We start from the raw sequence: 14,286 nt of genomic DNA, 5'->3' as shown, positions 1-14,286 counted from the left end.
TTGGTTGTACATAGCTCTTGATTTTTTCTTCTAAGGCATGGATGTCTTGTTTTGTAAATTTTACATTACATATACATGAAATTAATTTTCATTACTTTTCACAAATGCATGATACTGTTTACCAAGTCCTTCCTCTGTCTATTATTCTCATGTTTTTTTGGTGAGTATAAATCCTGTTTTTGACCCAATTCCTGCTTAGCAATGAAAAAAGATTCTTGACTTTTGCTGCTGATCCATTACCAACTAATAAATGTTCTGAGGTATTTATCTTAATATGTCATTACCTTTGATCTTTGCAGTTGCTTTCTGTGATTTTGATAGTATTTTTTGACATATGACTACAGTATGTTGTCAATTTGCCTTACATGTTGGTCCAGTAAGCAGTGGCATACACAGACTGTTTAGGGTAAAGTGGTGAAAATAAATAATTCGATCATACTTAGCAACTTGTGCAGTTTTTTTCCATCGAAAAACTAAACAAGGAGTTTGCAGAGGACATGGAACGCCCTAATCCGTCGTCAGAAAGGCGTAGGGGGGTTCCGAAGATATCCGACCATCTAAAAGCACTTCAGATGCAGTATTAAGCCGGGTCCAGAGGGAGAAGACCACCCGGTACCAAGCAGGACCACAGCATTGTCACCTGCTGTGAGGACTCACAGGCTTGGCTTGGCTTGGCCCGGTTAAATCAGGCCCGTGGAAAAAAGGCATTAGCATTGTGATAATTTGCAAATGTCTAGCTTAGAACTGGGCTTTAAAGTCTATACCTCTACTTATAACCCCTGTTTTAATATCTTTTAAAGTGTATTAAGGACTTGCTTCTTTTTGAAATATAGTCACTGAAATGATAAAATATTGAAATAAAAAAAGGGTAAAACCCAATTTAGTCCAGTTTGAACAGAGATATCTATATGCCCTTTTTAGCCTGTAAATCACTGATCAACTGTCTCCTTTGGGAACAGCCACATCCGGGTTAGAAATAAAAGTTAAAAAGGGTCACATTAGCACTAAGAGGAGAAATCTGAACAGACATCCACTTCTCTTAGCTGACCTTCTATTATGGTGAGGTTCTTCAGGGCCATGGAGTGCTCCCAGTCCTTCAGACGGAGGTCCTCTGTGATCGTATTGAGGATCTCCATCTCGTTCCTCAGCTGGGCCTCCGTGTGGACGTGGGTCACCCATAAACTGCTGGTGTCCTCCGTTATGTTGCTGATCTGGATCTGAGCAGCGGGGAGGAGGTTTAACAGCAGCAGTAGATCATCAGTATACTGCGGTTACGTGTCTTAAAAGCATCTTCTCAGTGGTAGATTTAATGAATTGAACATTTTTATATAAGCTGTGATCAACCTGCAAGTCCTGAATCTTGAAGTTGTGAATACTGATGTCATTGCTGAAGGTGTGATTGACAGCTCCCACCGTCCAGTTAACCTCGTCCAGTTTCTCTCTCAGCCCGCTCACCTTTCCTGAGGTTTCCCTGAAAGAGAGCAGAAACAAATAAAACTTGATCATTTTGAAGTCGTTAAAGTGTACACAGTCTCCCCTGTGACGTGGTTACACTTGTATGCTTTGGAAATGAGGATCTTCGGCGTAATCTGAGTGCGTACCGGAGCAGGAGGTCCTGGTCGCGGAGCCAGGTGGAGGCTCGTGTCACCTCCGCGTTCAAGCCCGTCAGGTTTCTGCTGGTGGAGCTGCTTAGAGAGGACAACCTGTCATCCAACTGCACCAGGTAGCCCTCTGACTGAAGAGAGTAACCCTGGATGCTCCTCAGCTCCACCTCCATGCCCTGCAAGGAAGAGACCTTAGCATATTCTCCACTGCTGTCATAGTATTTCACAGATAAACAGGACTGATTGATGCGTAAATATTCATGAAAAGCACATTTCTTGAAAGCACAAAGTGCGTTTAAGGACCAAGAACTCTTTTTTGATGGTGTCAGTTGACTAATTTGAATTCTGAAAATGGCCAGAGACAAGTGTTTAAAAAAAGGGAATAAATGCAATCTCATCCTTCAACTAATGCTACAAAGAAAAGTGCAGTCATTACTGGTCATTTTCCCTACCCGTCACCGTGACTGTCACTTGTGTCATGTTTTGTCAACACCTTCAGCGACCATCGTGATTGTGATGATGATCGTTATTGTCACCTCCACAACGATAGCGCCAGATTGAAAGACAATTAGCTGTCTTGGCTGGTCAGCAGGGAACAGCTTTATCTCAAGTCAGTGAACCAGCGGGACTGTTATTCTGCAGCCTCATATCCACTGTGAAATGCTTAATTTTTCATGCTTTTAAAGTAATAAAACCATTGAAAATTACACACGTGTTTCTCTTTACTCTTTAAAAACAAGTAATATTAGACTTATTAACTCCTAAGAGCAGTTCTTTTGTTATAGTTCACATGTGTTTTGCATTGTAAGCATTAACATCACCAAAGTTTAAATATTTCAATTTAAGAAGCGAGATCACTTGCACACTCAGTTTCACAGTTTAGTCAGTTTTATTACCTGTTGCAGGCTTTTTTATGTTCATTCTTTTGAAAAGGATTTATTATTGTCAAAAATCTTGTTTTGGCACTTTTGTTATATTGAGTGTGCAGCCATGGTACTGTATGTGCTAACTCAAAAAAAAAAAGATTTTTTTTATACCTGAGTAGAACACAGAATATTCTCGTTATTCCCAACCCCCAGCCACCTCCATCAATGGAAAAAAACAAAACAAAACAAAACCATAATGCACAGACATGTATCTTCCAAATATCTATAGGTTTAATCCACACATACGTGGATACAAATTAATCTGTAGATGTCCAAAGTCTGCTTAAAAAAAGAATAACACTGAAATAAGTAAGACAAAAGTGACATTTTATGATTTTCTAACAATTATATGAAAAGGAAGTGGAAGGTGGGAGCGGGGCAGACATGTCCTGTCTGGAGGTGTTCTGGTGTCTCCGTCTGGAGGTATGTTCATAATAACTTTATTCACTTCAAACAGAAACTTATTACTGGAAAAATTATTTCTTGAGCACATTCATGCCACTGAATAAACACCATCATCATCGTCATCAAACCCTATTCATGTCCTGTAACATTTTCCAGGTCTAAAACCCTGCTCTGTATGGGCTCTTGTTCCCTGTTTTCAGTCTTGTGTCATACCTTGATGAGGATCTCCAGCCTCTGCAGCCAGTCGCTGTGGTTCTGGAAGAGGTTCTCCAGTTTCCAGATGTTCTCGAGCAGGTCGGCCTGAGTGGACACCTCGCCCAGGGTCTGCTGGATCAGCCGAGAGCGCTCTGACATGCGGGTCACGTTCTCCATTAGCACCTCCTGCCGCTGTGAGGAAACCTGGGAACGAGAGACTGGGGGGGACACAGATTTGTTCTGAGTGTTGATTCACTGATCCCTCAGCTACGGCAAAAGAAAAAAATTGAGTATTGTTTGCTATCAATCACTATTGTCAGCTTGGAACTAACCAGCATTTTAATGAAGGGCAGATGTTGATTCAGTCACCTGCACTAATGCTGGTTGCCTGCTCCTGCGAAATGTTTTGTTTTGTTAAATCAAGACCTAAATATTTTTATTTTAGCCCAAAATTAGTTAACGGTGTTGGCTTAGTGCGAGGTTCAGTGTTGTAATGTCATATTGTGGAAATTATGTCTTCATTTTGAATGAAGTTGAAGTTGGCCTGGGCATGTGGCTGACCGTCCAATACCTGCAGGAGGGAGAGTGTGTTTTGTTTTTTTTTGTTTTTTTTTAAAGGTATGACCTGCGGACTCCCAGTGATTGAATTTAGCTAAGTGCATTTTACTTTTACTTCCATTTTATACCAGCTTTTACTTCTACTCCACAGTGATATACTGGACTATTTACTCCACTAAATTTATGTGACAGCTATAGTTACTTCGCAGATTTAGATTTAAACTTTTAAAACATGTTATAACTTTGAAAAATACAACGTTAAAACATTAAACCAGAGGTTCCCAATCTTTTTGGCATATGAAAAAGCAGTGTCTAGTTGGGATAACATCTCAGATGTCATCACACTTGCTGACAGTTAACATACTGCCGATGAACCTCTCTCGTCTTGTTTTTGGCCCATAAAATCAATTTTGCTGACGGTTGACATACTGCCGATTAACCTCTCTCGTCTTGTTTTTGGCGATGGCATTGAGGCCACTTCTTTAGTCTTTTCTCTCTTCTCGACCGTTCCTAATGAGAAAAAAGCTCTTCTGTTTCGTGTTATGTTGAGAGCGTGTTGCATGGCAACGGCTCGATAGCCATAGAGATATTTTGAAACCAGATCCTCAGCATTACGCCATGACGACATCCCCTCTACAGGACAGCAGGGACCAATGTGCGCAAAAAACCTCAGATGGAGAAAAGAGGTTACTTGGGAAACGAGAGGAAGAAGATAATTCCCTCCAAGCATGCTCTTTGACACGCTGATGCCCCTAACAGCCGAATATTACACACGCCGAATGTTTCTGCTTCCATTTGGGAAAAGAGAGCTCTAAAAGTCTGTGTATATGCTAGAGTCCATGCCAAGAATGCCCTGCATGACTTCAGAGCAAAAAAAAAAAAAAACCACAAAGCTGCAAACAAATCATCTAAATTCCTGCTCATTATGTCTGTTAGGTTTATAACTAATGACCTGGAACACTAAATAAGCTGAAATGTCTCCACTACATAGGGTGCCTAATTGCTAAATGATGGCCCTTTAACGGTGGTGTTTTTACAGAAGAAAACACACACACACACACACACACACACACACACACACACACACACACACACACACACACATTTACCGTCAACTAGAACCTGATAGTATGGAGTTTCTCCATACTGCTGCTTGAAAAGGCAGAAGAAAAGGAAGAACAAGAAAAAAGACACAATGGAGGGATAAAAAGAGGAAGGTGAAGAAGAAAAACAAGGTCAACTCCATGTGAAAGATTTACTCCCTTTTTCCAGACCTTTTTTTTTTTTTTTTTTGATGGGACTGGAAAACAACATGGAGGAAAGGCCAAAAAAGTTATGGTGACCGAAATGCGAAGCTTGGTTTGCATCGCCAGTTCATTCATTATTAGTGAAATGGTCAAACAATGGCGACTGTCCAGTGTTTATGTGACTGTGAGCGGCAAAGCCCCACGAGAATGATGCGCTGTGGAGGGAATCGGCTGAAAAAATAATGGTGCGTTAATCATCATTACATCACAACTATAGACCGGAATAATGTTAATGTTGACCCAGAGTGATCAACAGGCAAGAAGAAGCTGAAGTTCAGCGGGTCAACCTGCTTCTAACTCAATTTAATTACTTTAATAATCATATACTCCTCTCGTGCGTTTGTTTTTCGCCGTCATCTGATGAATGGTGGTGAATCCTCCTTATTTATTTACTCTGTGGAAATTAAATAAAACCAACAAAAAAAAATCACCAGAGCTTGACTAAGCCAGGTATTTGCATGAGTGATGGAATGGCCTCTTTAACCACGCCTGATAAACATCCACATGCTTTCAGTCTTAACAGGCAAACCGCACGGCTGGCATGACCCGAGATCCGTCATACCAGCAGATACTTGACTTCTCGCCAAATACTGCAAGTTTGGGCTACTGGGACAGGCCCTAAGAAGACGATGAAGGAGAAGAAGATGTGCGAGCAGACTAAAAGAAGGCAAAGTAGAAGAAGAGGGGGAAAATACAAAGGAGGAGGAGGAGGGGAAGAGGGGAAGGACGGCAGCACATCGGGTTTCCGAAACCCTTTCTAAACCCCATATGATGAACTCAAAAATCCACGGTGGTCAAGCAAAAACAGTTGACGGCAACAGCAACAAACTACACATCAATACCACAATTCTGTCAGATAATCTTGTAAGGATAATTTAAAAGTTGCAGATGGAGCGGTGGCACAGGGCTTAGCGTTACTACAATCCATGAACTGTTTCCAAATTTTCTGATATTTGTCAGAGGCACTGCAGTGCGGTCTTGCTAGTTTGAGGTGCAGAATTACATTTCTTAACCACAGACTGTTTGGGGGCCGCGGGTTCTCACAGTTCAGAGCGACTGTGCGCTATTAGTGCAAAGGCATATAAACGTATAATCATATCTTCTTGCCAGAACACATTTTCCACAGTGTCTCACTTTGTTTCCTCCAGTTCAACCGCCTCACGGAATCATCCATCAGCATTAGGAATCGCTCTCTACTAACTGATGTCCGTTAAACTGCTGCTCTGTTAACATGGAGAGCTCTGCACGTACCATCAACCAAACCACGGGGTTCACTGTCAGGTAACTGATCGGAGATAAGAGGCTTTCCTATTCACAGGGACATTTTTACATCATCAATAACTGTTTTGGTTTTTTTTGGCAATCTGGGGGCAGCAAAACAAGCTGTTAAAACAACATTGACATGTTATCACGTTATAATTTTGTAAGCAGGAACGTGTTGGCTAGCAGTTCCTCATTTTAAACATCCAGCAGATACGGAGCAACGTTATCTCTGATTTGGAACCATGCCTCTGGACGCCTGATGAATGCAAGTCCAATATCCGCTCTCCTTTTAGCCCTGCTTTTGGTCTCCACTACCTCCTGAGGGAAATATCTGGATCTTTATCTGCTAAATGCTCCTCTATGTTCGTCAGGGCAGGTAGTTTACAGAGGGCTTACCAGAATGTTTTCCTGAAAACAGCTGACGAGAGATGTGAGAATGAACAAAAACAATAAAGTTGCGGGCCGTAAAACCGAAACAGTGAGCTGAAAGACGCTAAAACACAACAAGGGTTGAGATGAACTGCAGAGTTGGGCGATAAGTCTATTATGGGCAACGCCTTTCTTTTTTTTTAAATTCAAGTCATTTTGGGAAAGTATTACCTTATTTTTAGTATATTGATTTTAGCACCTATGCAGCATGTCAATAACATCCTAAATTACAGTAGGAAAACACATAAAACATAAAAATTAATGAAAAATATGTGGATATGCTCAAATAGAAGACCACTGTGTGATTGCAAGACAAAAATCAGTACTCTTTAGGTGCATGTACCTGTAAGCAGGCCTGTGCAAAGTTCTAAGTAGTGCTCCAACAATTAGCCGACAAATCACTTTGGTAACATATCCTCAAAAATGCCTCACATTTGCTGGTTCAAATGTGAGGACTTGCTAATTTTCTCTGTTTTATGTCATTATAAACCGATTATTTATTGGGGATTTGAACTATTAATCAGACAAAACAAGCAATATGAGGATTTAGGAATTTTTCGTAGTTTTTTATAGCCTAAACAATGAAGAATTGAAGAAAATAACTGTCAGATGAATCGATAATTTCAATTATTGATAGTTGCAACCCAAGCCCTTGAAACATTCTTAATTCTCCATATCATTTTTGAGCCAGAGTTACGGGCAGATATACCTATTCAATAAAGTTTAAATGACAAAAATGGACATATACTGGATACAAAGGTCTTGAGAGGCATGTAAAGTGTTCAAAGTTTGTCTGTAAATTACAAGAATTTGTAGTTTTATTCAAAATATCTCCTAGATCTCACTAGAAGAAAACAAAACCAAACATACACAAATCATTAAAAAAAACTAACAGGGAACAGACAAAAATCCAATTACATGTCACTGCAACTCTCTTTCAGTCCACAACCCTTATTATGACAGAATGCTGTTTAGTTACAGCTGGAAAGATGAGTCTGAAAGATGAGCTCTGTGCCTGACAAATCCATTTCAAACCTCTCAAGGCTCGGACCTGTAAGATGGGAAAGTAATTTCCATTCCATTCCAGTTCTTTCCTCTTCATTTCACACATATGCACAAAAATAGAAACTCGCACACAGTGGCATGTCAGCAACATTTAAAACAGACTGGTCCCAAATTCACAGCTTCATGGTCTTTGAATTCTTCAGGGGAGAAGAGGACACTTTATCCATTCATGTATCAAATGCTCTTTGCTGGGAGAGCAGGCCAGCACAACAGCTGGGCTTAAGTGTGTAATCGGAATGAATTCTGCATTACTGCTTCAGTCTATGCATTGTCTCTTTATACAGCATGCAGTAGATTAACAATATTTGACTAAATTTAAATGACCAATATAGGGGGTATAGAGAGTTGTAATGTTAGCTAAAAGAGTAAGGTTGGGTATATTGAACTGATACAAAAGTTAAACGTGATCCAAAATGTCCTAACACCAGGGATTTGTTAAAAAAAAAAATCAAACAAAAAAAACAACTAGATTTTCAATTCCATGTATTGTTTCCTGAAAGCCAATTGATGCAGCAAGGCCACACATTGACACTGGTAAACAAGAAACAGTGACGTATTCAGATGAACTGACGCTCATCATGAAGCCAGCGGTCTTTGTGGCCTCACATAGACCACAGTGGATGTGGGTGTTTTGACACACATCACGTGCAACACGTGTGTGTTGCCCTTTAGAGATATGAGGCTGGGTTGCTTTTCTAGCGGTGAGCAACCGTGGGGCAGTTTGTTGTTTTGTCTGGGCTGAGGACGAGGAGAGTAAAAACCTCAAACCCCACACGGCCTTGACACACTCATTCAAGGTTTCTAACAAAAACCCAAACACTGTCCTAAATGTCTGCCTCCGTCAGTTAGGACACTTTCTCCAAGATGTCCCCAAAAGTGACAGATTGAATCCAAAACATTATTGTATGTTAGTATCTCAAAATTATCATTCTGATACTATACAATTCTGTATGCAGTAATTGCAGGCTTGTGCTAAATTGGGCCAAATGTCTCATTAGGATTAGGTTAAGGTTTTACCCCAGTGGATGTGTGATTACACAAACGGCATCTTATCTATCGTATCGGAGGTAAATGACGCGAACACTGAACCAGATCTGTTTTAAAGTATCACCATCAGACCAACATTGATGAAGAAAGAGACCAATCTGCTACGGAAATGCTCTGTCGCTTTCATTTTTTAAAAACTCATCCTACTACTAATTCTTGATAAGCAGCACAGCTTAAAGGGTCTGAATTATTATTTAAAAAAAACAACAAAAAATACTACAAAACAAATATTTATCCTGCTTGTTTGTGCATATGTGTGATGTGTGTTTGTTTGTGTTTTCATGTGCTCTTCGTTCAACCCTGGAAATAAGGGATCTGGATGGCTGCTTATTTATTGCACAATGACTATCTGTTTCTCTGTCGGATGTTTTCACTCTTCAGTTCCTTCTGTCTCTCACGCACACACACTCACAAGTACATACGCATACTTGTCTCGGTGTTCCTGTGAGGTCTACATTCATTCCCCCGCCTCTTTCGGTAACACTTAAACTAAACATTAATCTAATTAACATATTCTAACCTTAACCCTAAAACCAAGTCTTACCACCAAACTAAACAGTTGAGGGCTCCTGGCCTTTTCTGTACCCAGAACAAAATGAGTTAAAAAAGGTCTGCTTCTCCACAATGTTATGTGTGTACCAGGGGCGCTAACACACACACACACACACACACACACACACACACACACACATATTCCCAGTGAGACAGACAGGCTGGCTGGACAGTGTCATGGTCAGGGCAGAGAGAGGAGACAGAGGGAGGTCTACCAGAGCTGCATTCCTCTGTGGGCAAAGCCAAAGACAACATGGTGCCTTCATTTATCTCTTTATCTAAAGCCGGAGTCTATGTGTGTGTGTGTGTGTGTGTGTGTGTGTGTGCTCTTTATAGCTATTTAGAAGTAGATAAACTTGTTTTTGGGCTGCCGTTAAAAGAATCATATCCCAGAAAAGATTTCCTCTCTCTGACATTTGAAATGTCTCCTGCCTCTTCGTCTTTGGTTTGTTTGTTACGTTTCGTTGTCTCTCTGTGTACATTAACCTGGTGATGTCTGGGGCCCATCCTATAGGCCGATCTCATATCTTAATGGACGGCTTTTCAGGCTAAAATAAAGCCGGTCAAAATCGGATCCTTTCTTCTAGCAGCCTCTCGCTTTTTGCCAGTGCTGACCGTCACTTTTGCTGGTTAAATCAACAAAACGCCCACAGACTGATTAGGAGAGAATCAGGCTCTGAACACAGACGGGTTTGTGGTCATTTTGTCTCTCTCTGTGTGGTCATTCTGATTCTCTTTGTGATCGTTTTGTGTCTTTTAACTGAGCTCCATGACTTTAAAAACAAGAAGTATTAACAGGCCCTTTATACAGGGGCTCTGGCCCAGGACGGCTAGTACCACTAGACCTGTTCAATAGTCCATCGATGCAAATGTCGGCAGCGGACCGTACAGCTCATATGTTGGCGGATACCCAACATTAATCGACTTGGATCGGGACTAGGACCTCCTTAGTTTATTTTCTTTAAATTAATAACAGCATGTCTTCTGTTGTACTTTTAATGGCAGCCCCAAGGAGAATTTCCTTGGAAGGGAAAATAAACCGAGGTAAAGCTAATACACGCCATTGAAAACAAGTAGGAAATAAATAGACTTTACATTAATTCATCTGCTAACTTAAGTTTGATGCAGTAATATTAATAAGAAATGTCTTTGTTATGCACTTAACATGCTTGCTGAAATGAATAACCACGTCACCATATTTCTATGTTTTGCCGAGATGTTTTTAAGTTTACATTGTCCTGTGTTATAAATTCCATTTACATCATGTTTAATAATGTCCTTATGCTTGCTATTCATCCAGTGTTTCTCTGCTCTTATGACTCAATTTCCTGACGGGATGATCCAGTATAATCCAATTAATTTGGTGTGTCATCATTTTTTATTTGCTGGGGGTCTGTATATATTACAGTTTAGATTTTTAGTTATTCTGTTTGTTTTTTTTGTTTTTTTGTTTTTGTTTTCGAAAGAACAGGGAATAGTGTATGGAGTGTCGATGTAAGTAAATAGCTTTACTCTTGACCTTGTCTGTTCCTCTAAATTGCAGGTCCTGTCATCATCCGTTCCCCCGTTGTTAAAAGTGTTGTACAAGTCAAGAGAAGGCAGAGCTCTCTCCTGCAGAGCTCCTGCACCCATGGTTACTAATCTTCCTGTTTAGCTCTCTCTCACAGGCTTTTTATAAAGTTACTTAATAGGAACTGTGTGTGTGTGTGTGTGTGTGTATTACCACGGAAAGAGCTGTGGTATGAAAACAGCAGACCCTGCCATGACAAACAAACTTAGACAACGCCTGAAAGGACTCCTACTTCACAGGGTTATTCGCGTTGTCAAGTTTATTTGTATAGCCCCAAATCGCATATTAAAATCTCTCGATTGGCTTTAAAGGCTGAGATTAGCAATGATTTCCAATAAATCCCAAAGTACAAGAATATACTCGGCCCAGATGGCTGGAGCTCAAGTTGGTAGTGTTTTATGTGTCTGTTTGTTGGTCTGTTTGTTGGTCTGTTTGTTGGTCTGTTTGTTGGTCTGTTTTTTGGTCTGTTTGTTTGCTTATTTGGCAGCAGGATTAAACCAAAAAGTACTGAACCGAATTTGAACCGACTGTGTGGAGGGACCAGGGAAGAACCCATTAAATTTTGGGGCAGATATTTTTTTTATCTGAAGTCCGATGTATGTTGTTTGACATTGGCCTTGGCGGAGGACTGCGCTCTACTGTGTCATTCTAGTATCTTCCCTGTTCACATAGCAGCTACAAGGGGTTTGTCTTGATATCCTCATGTGTGGAACATGTCTGCAGAATATAATGACTTTTTTCTCTAAAAACGATTTGCTCTAAACATCTCCCTCAAAGTATTAGCAAACAGCATGATATTTCTTTAAATATTATGACCTTTTATTCTCTGAATGATGTCTTTTTTCTCAAATTATTACAACTTCTTTCTCAAAAATGTTTAAATATTACTGCTTTTTTCTCAAAATAGAGTTTTTTTTCTTGAAATACTATGGATTATTTATCAAACTATTACAACTTCTTTTTCAAAATATAACTTTTTAAAAAAATATAAAAATATTTTACAAAACTTTTTTCTGCATAACTTTGTTTACACTGCCAATAAGCATTGTATATGAAGTCCAGTTTCTTTATAGCTTAAAATACTCAGCTACACACTAACTTTGACTGGTCAATTTGAGCTGCTTTGTGTGTGGTAGGGTTTGCTAAAATTGAAGAGAAGGTGGAGTGTTTGAAAAGAGATCAATCTTGTCCTTTTGTAATAAACAAAACAAAACATTTTCAGTACAAACCTTGACCTCACCACAGTATCGGCTCTCTGTTGCTCACAGTATGAATGAGAGAATGCAAACTTTGATTATATATGTCCATCTACCCTTCATCTAATCTTATACCAAACTATAAATCAACCCTGTGTACAATTTATGGTTTAACTGCTGAAACACCTCAATGGAGAATTTAAATTTAAAAACAAAACCAAAAAAAAAAAAAAGAAAGAAGCATTTTCTGCCCACAGTTCTTTCATCACTGGACCTCCATGAAGGAGTCAGACATGTCTGATAGATTTTGTGACAAAACTTCAGAGCCTCTAACTGGCCTCCTCCTCCTCTGATGTTGACCTTGCCACCTTCACAAAAGACACTCATCTTAAAGGAAACAAATCCGATAAGAGGCTGATTTTGAGAAGGTGTTGACTTGACTTTAACCAGAACATCTTGTTCGAATCCAGCTTCGGCAAACTCGTCACGATCCTCCACTTGTCCAACCCACACGCAGTAACAATAAAAAGCCAGGACAAACAGTTCCAGTATGTTGAGTGTGGTCTACGGAGTACCTGGAATGACCCTTCAGAAGAAAGCAGGATTCAGGGGTTAAAACTGAGAGAATCAGGGCATTTTTAGTTTCCAAACAAAACTGGGAACTTGTGCTTTGTTCTATCTGAGATGCTAATTAAAATGTTAACACGTTGATTAGGTCAATAGAGCCCGAGCTTTTGGGGTTGTGACCCTTTAAAATGAAATAACATCCAGTTGTGACGCTTCTTGTGGTATTTCAGGCAGGCACGAAAAGTAATTTTATAGTCACATGTTCCATATACAATCCAGTCATGTCTGTCACAACCTCTCTCTCATAGTGGGTGGTCCATATAAACATTCTGTCTGCATACAACAATGTTGAGTTCTGCATCCTAGCTACTACATTGCTGCCTGCTTTCAGAAATCTGACTCCCTCCACCTCCCCAGTCTCCTCCTGTATCAGCACTCAGTTGTTCTTGAATACTGAATATTGGTTCGTGAGCTCAGGGACCGTCTGCGTCAAGGTTGGTCAGCTTTGTTCAAGAGCAAACTAAAATGCACACTTGTGGATAAAAAAAAAGGTTAAAACCTCGATGTGAGCGTCCCAGCTGAAATGGCCATAGTGTTGACATGAGTTGCGAGCAGTTCAAGCAAACTGGTGATTTTTCCTTCTCAGGAATGAAGAGGTCAAAAAATATTCAAGATTTGAAAGAAATAAGAAGCAAAAACTGAAATAAAAAAGCCAGAACCCATAAAAACACAAATTTGTGTTTATTACAAAAATGTCTTTTTCAGAGTTCTACTTTTAACCATCTAATGACCCCTTAGATTTATCTTAGGAAATGATCAATGATCAGTGATGATTCAGGTGAATATTTGCTTTACAAATAGAAACATTTCTCATTTTAAATCATGTTTGATTTCAGAGACAAGTGGACCAATCTGTCAATATGATGGTTTAGCACGGTGATGGTGAAGTAGCTAATTACTGTTGACTATATAAACACTTTAAAGGATAAAGCTGGCGATATTCCTGTATTGTTCAATTTTGTCAGCCGTGAAAAGACCAAAAGCAGCAATGAATTAATACCACTAAAAAAAATGCCTGTGTATCCAAAGCCTGAAATGGCTTATTTCTCTGTGCCTTAGAGCTCAAATATTACTAAAAACAAGTCAGTGAACCACAGTGTTGCTCTGGTTAATGCATTCCTCCATTATCATGAACATACGTGGGCACTGTAGTTTATTTTGACACAGTCCGACATAGACTGTCCTGTGCCTGGAAATACTCACTAGCACACCAAATTTGTATTAATCTACAGCTCAAAATAGTCTGCAACAAATGCGCCATTTACCCCTGTTTGAGTAACGCTTGTTGAAAAATACAGTGTTACCTATTGTTTGTTTTTTTAAGATTTACTATTTGTCTTCAGCGGGATTGAATGAGCTGGGGGCTGAGAGGCACTGACAGGGTAGGCCCGCGGGGTCGAGACAGACCAACCTGCTGTTGGTTCGGCCTCATCCTTGGAGGTGTGGTTAAGGCAAGGCAACTCAAATACTTGGCAATGGTAAAACAAAAAAAAAAAAACAAAAAAAAAAAAACAAAGCAAATTGCAGGTCTATGACAGGACA

The 14,286-nt window shown here is 39.9% G+C and overlaps 1 protein-coding gene across 3 annotated transcripts in view; it reads right to left on the bottom strand.

Moving 5' to 3' along the window:
* scara5 (scavenger receptor class A, member 5 (putative)) overlaps positions 1-14,286 on the bottom strand; it is an 86,458-nt gene that overhangs the window by 41,432 nt on the left and 30,740 nt on the right. For all 3 annotated transcript variants that reach the window (XM_040125196.1, XM_040125195.1, XM_040125194.1), the window contains 4 exons: positions 3,149-3,348; positions 1,602-1,780; positions 1,345-1,471; positions 1,049-1,217 (listed from right to left, as the gene is read on the bottom strand). In XM_040125196.1, coding sequence (XP_039981130.1) covers positions 1,049-1,217; positions 1,345-1,471; positions 1,602-1,780; positions 3,149-3,348 — 675 coding nt within the window. The remainder of the gene's footprint in view (positions 1-1,048; positions 1,218-1,344; positions 1,472-1,601; positions 1,781-3,148; positions 3,349-14,286) is intronic.

The sequence above is a fragment of the Xiphias gladius genome, chromosome 4 (assembly GCF_016859285.1).
Source record: "Xiphias gladius isolate SHS-SW01 ecotype Sanya breed wild chromosome 4, ASM1685928v1, whole genome shotgun sequence".
Taxonomy (NCBI): Eukaryota; Metazoa; Chordata; class Actinopteri; order Istiophoriformes; family Xiphiidae; genus Xiphias; species Xiphias gladius.
The sequence above is the reverse complement of the archived record's forward strand: the minus strand, read 5'-3'. Positions and strand labels throughout refer to the sequence as shown.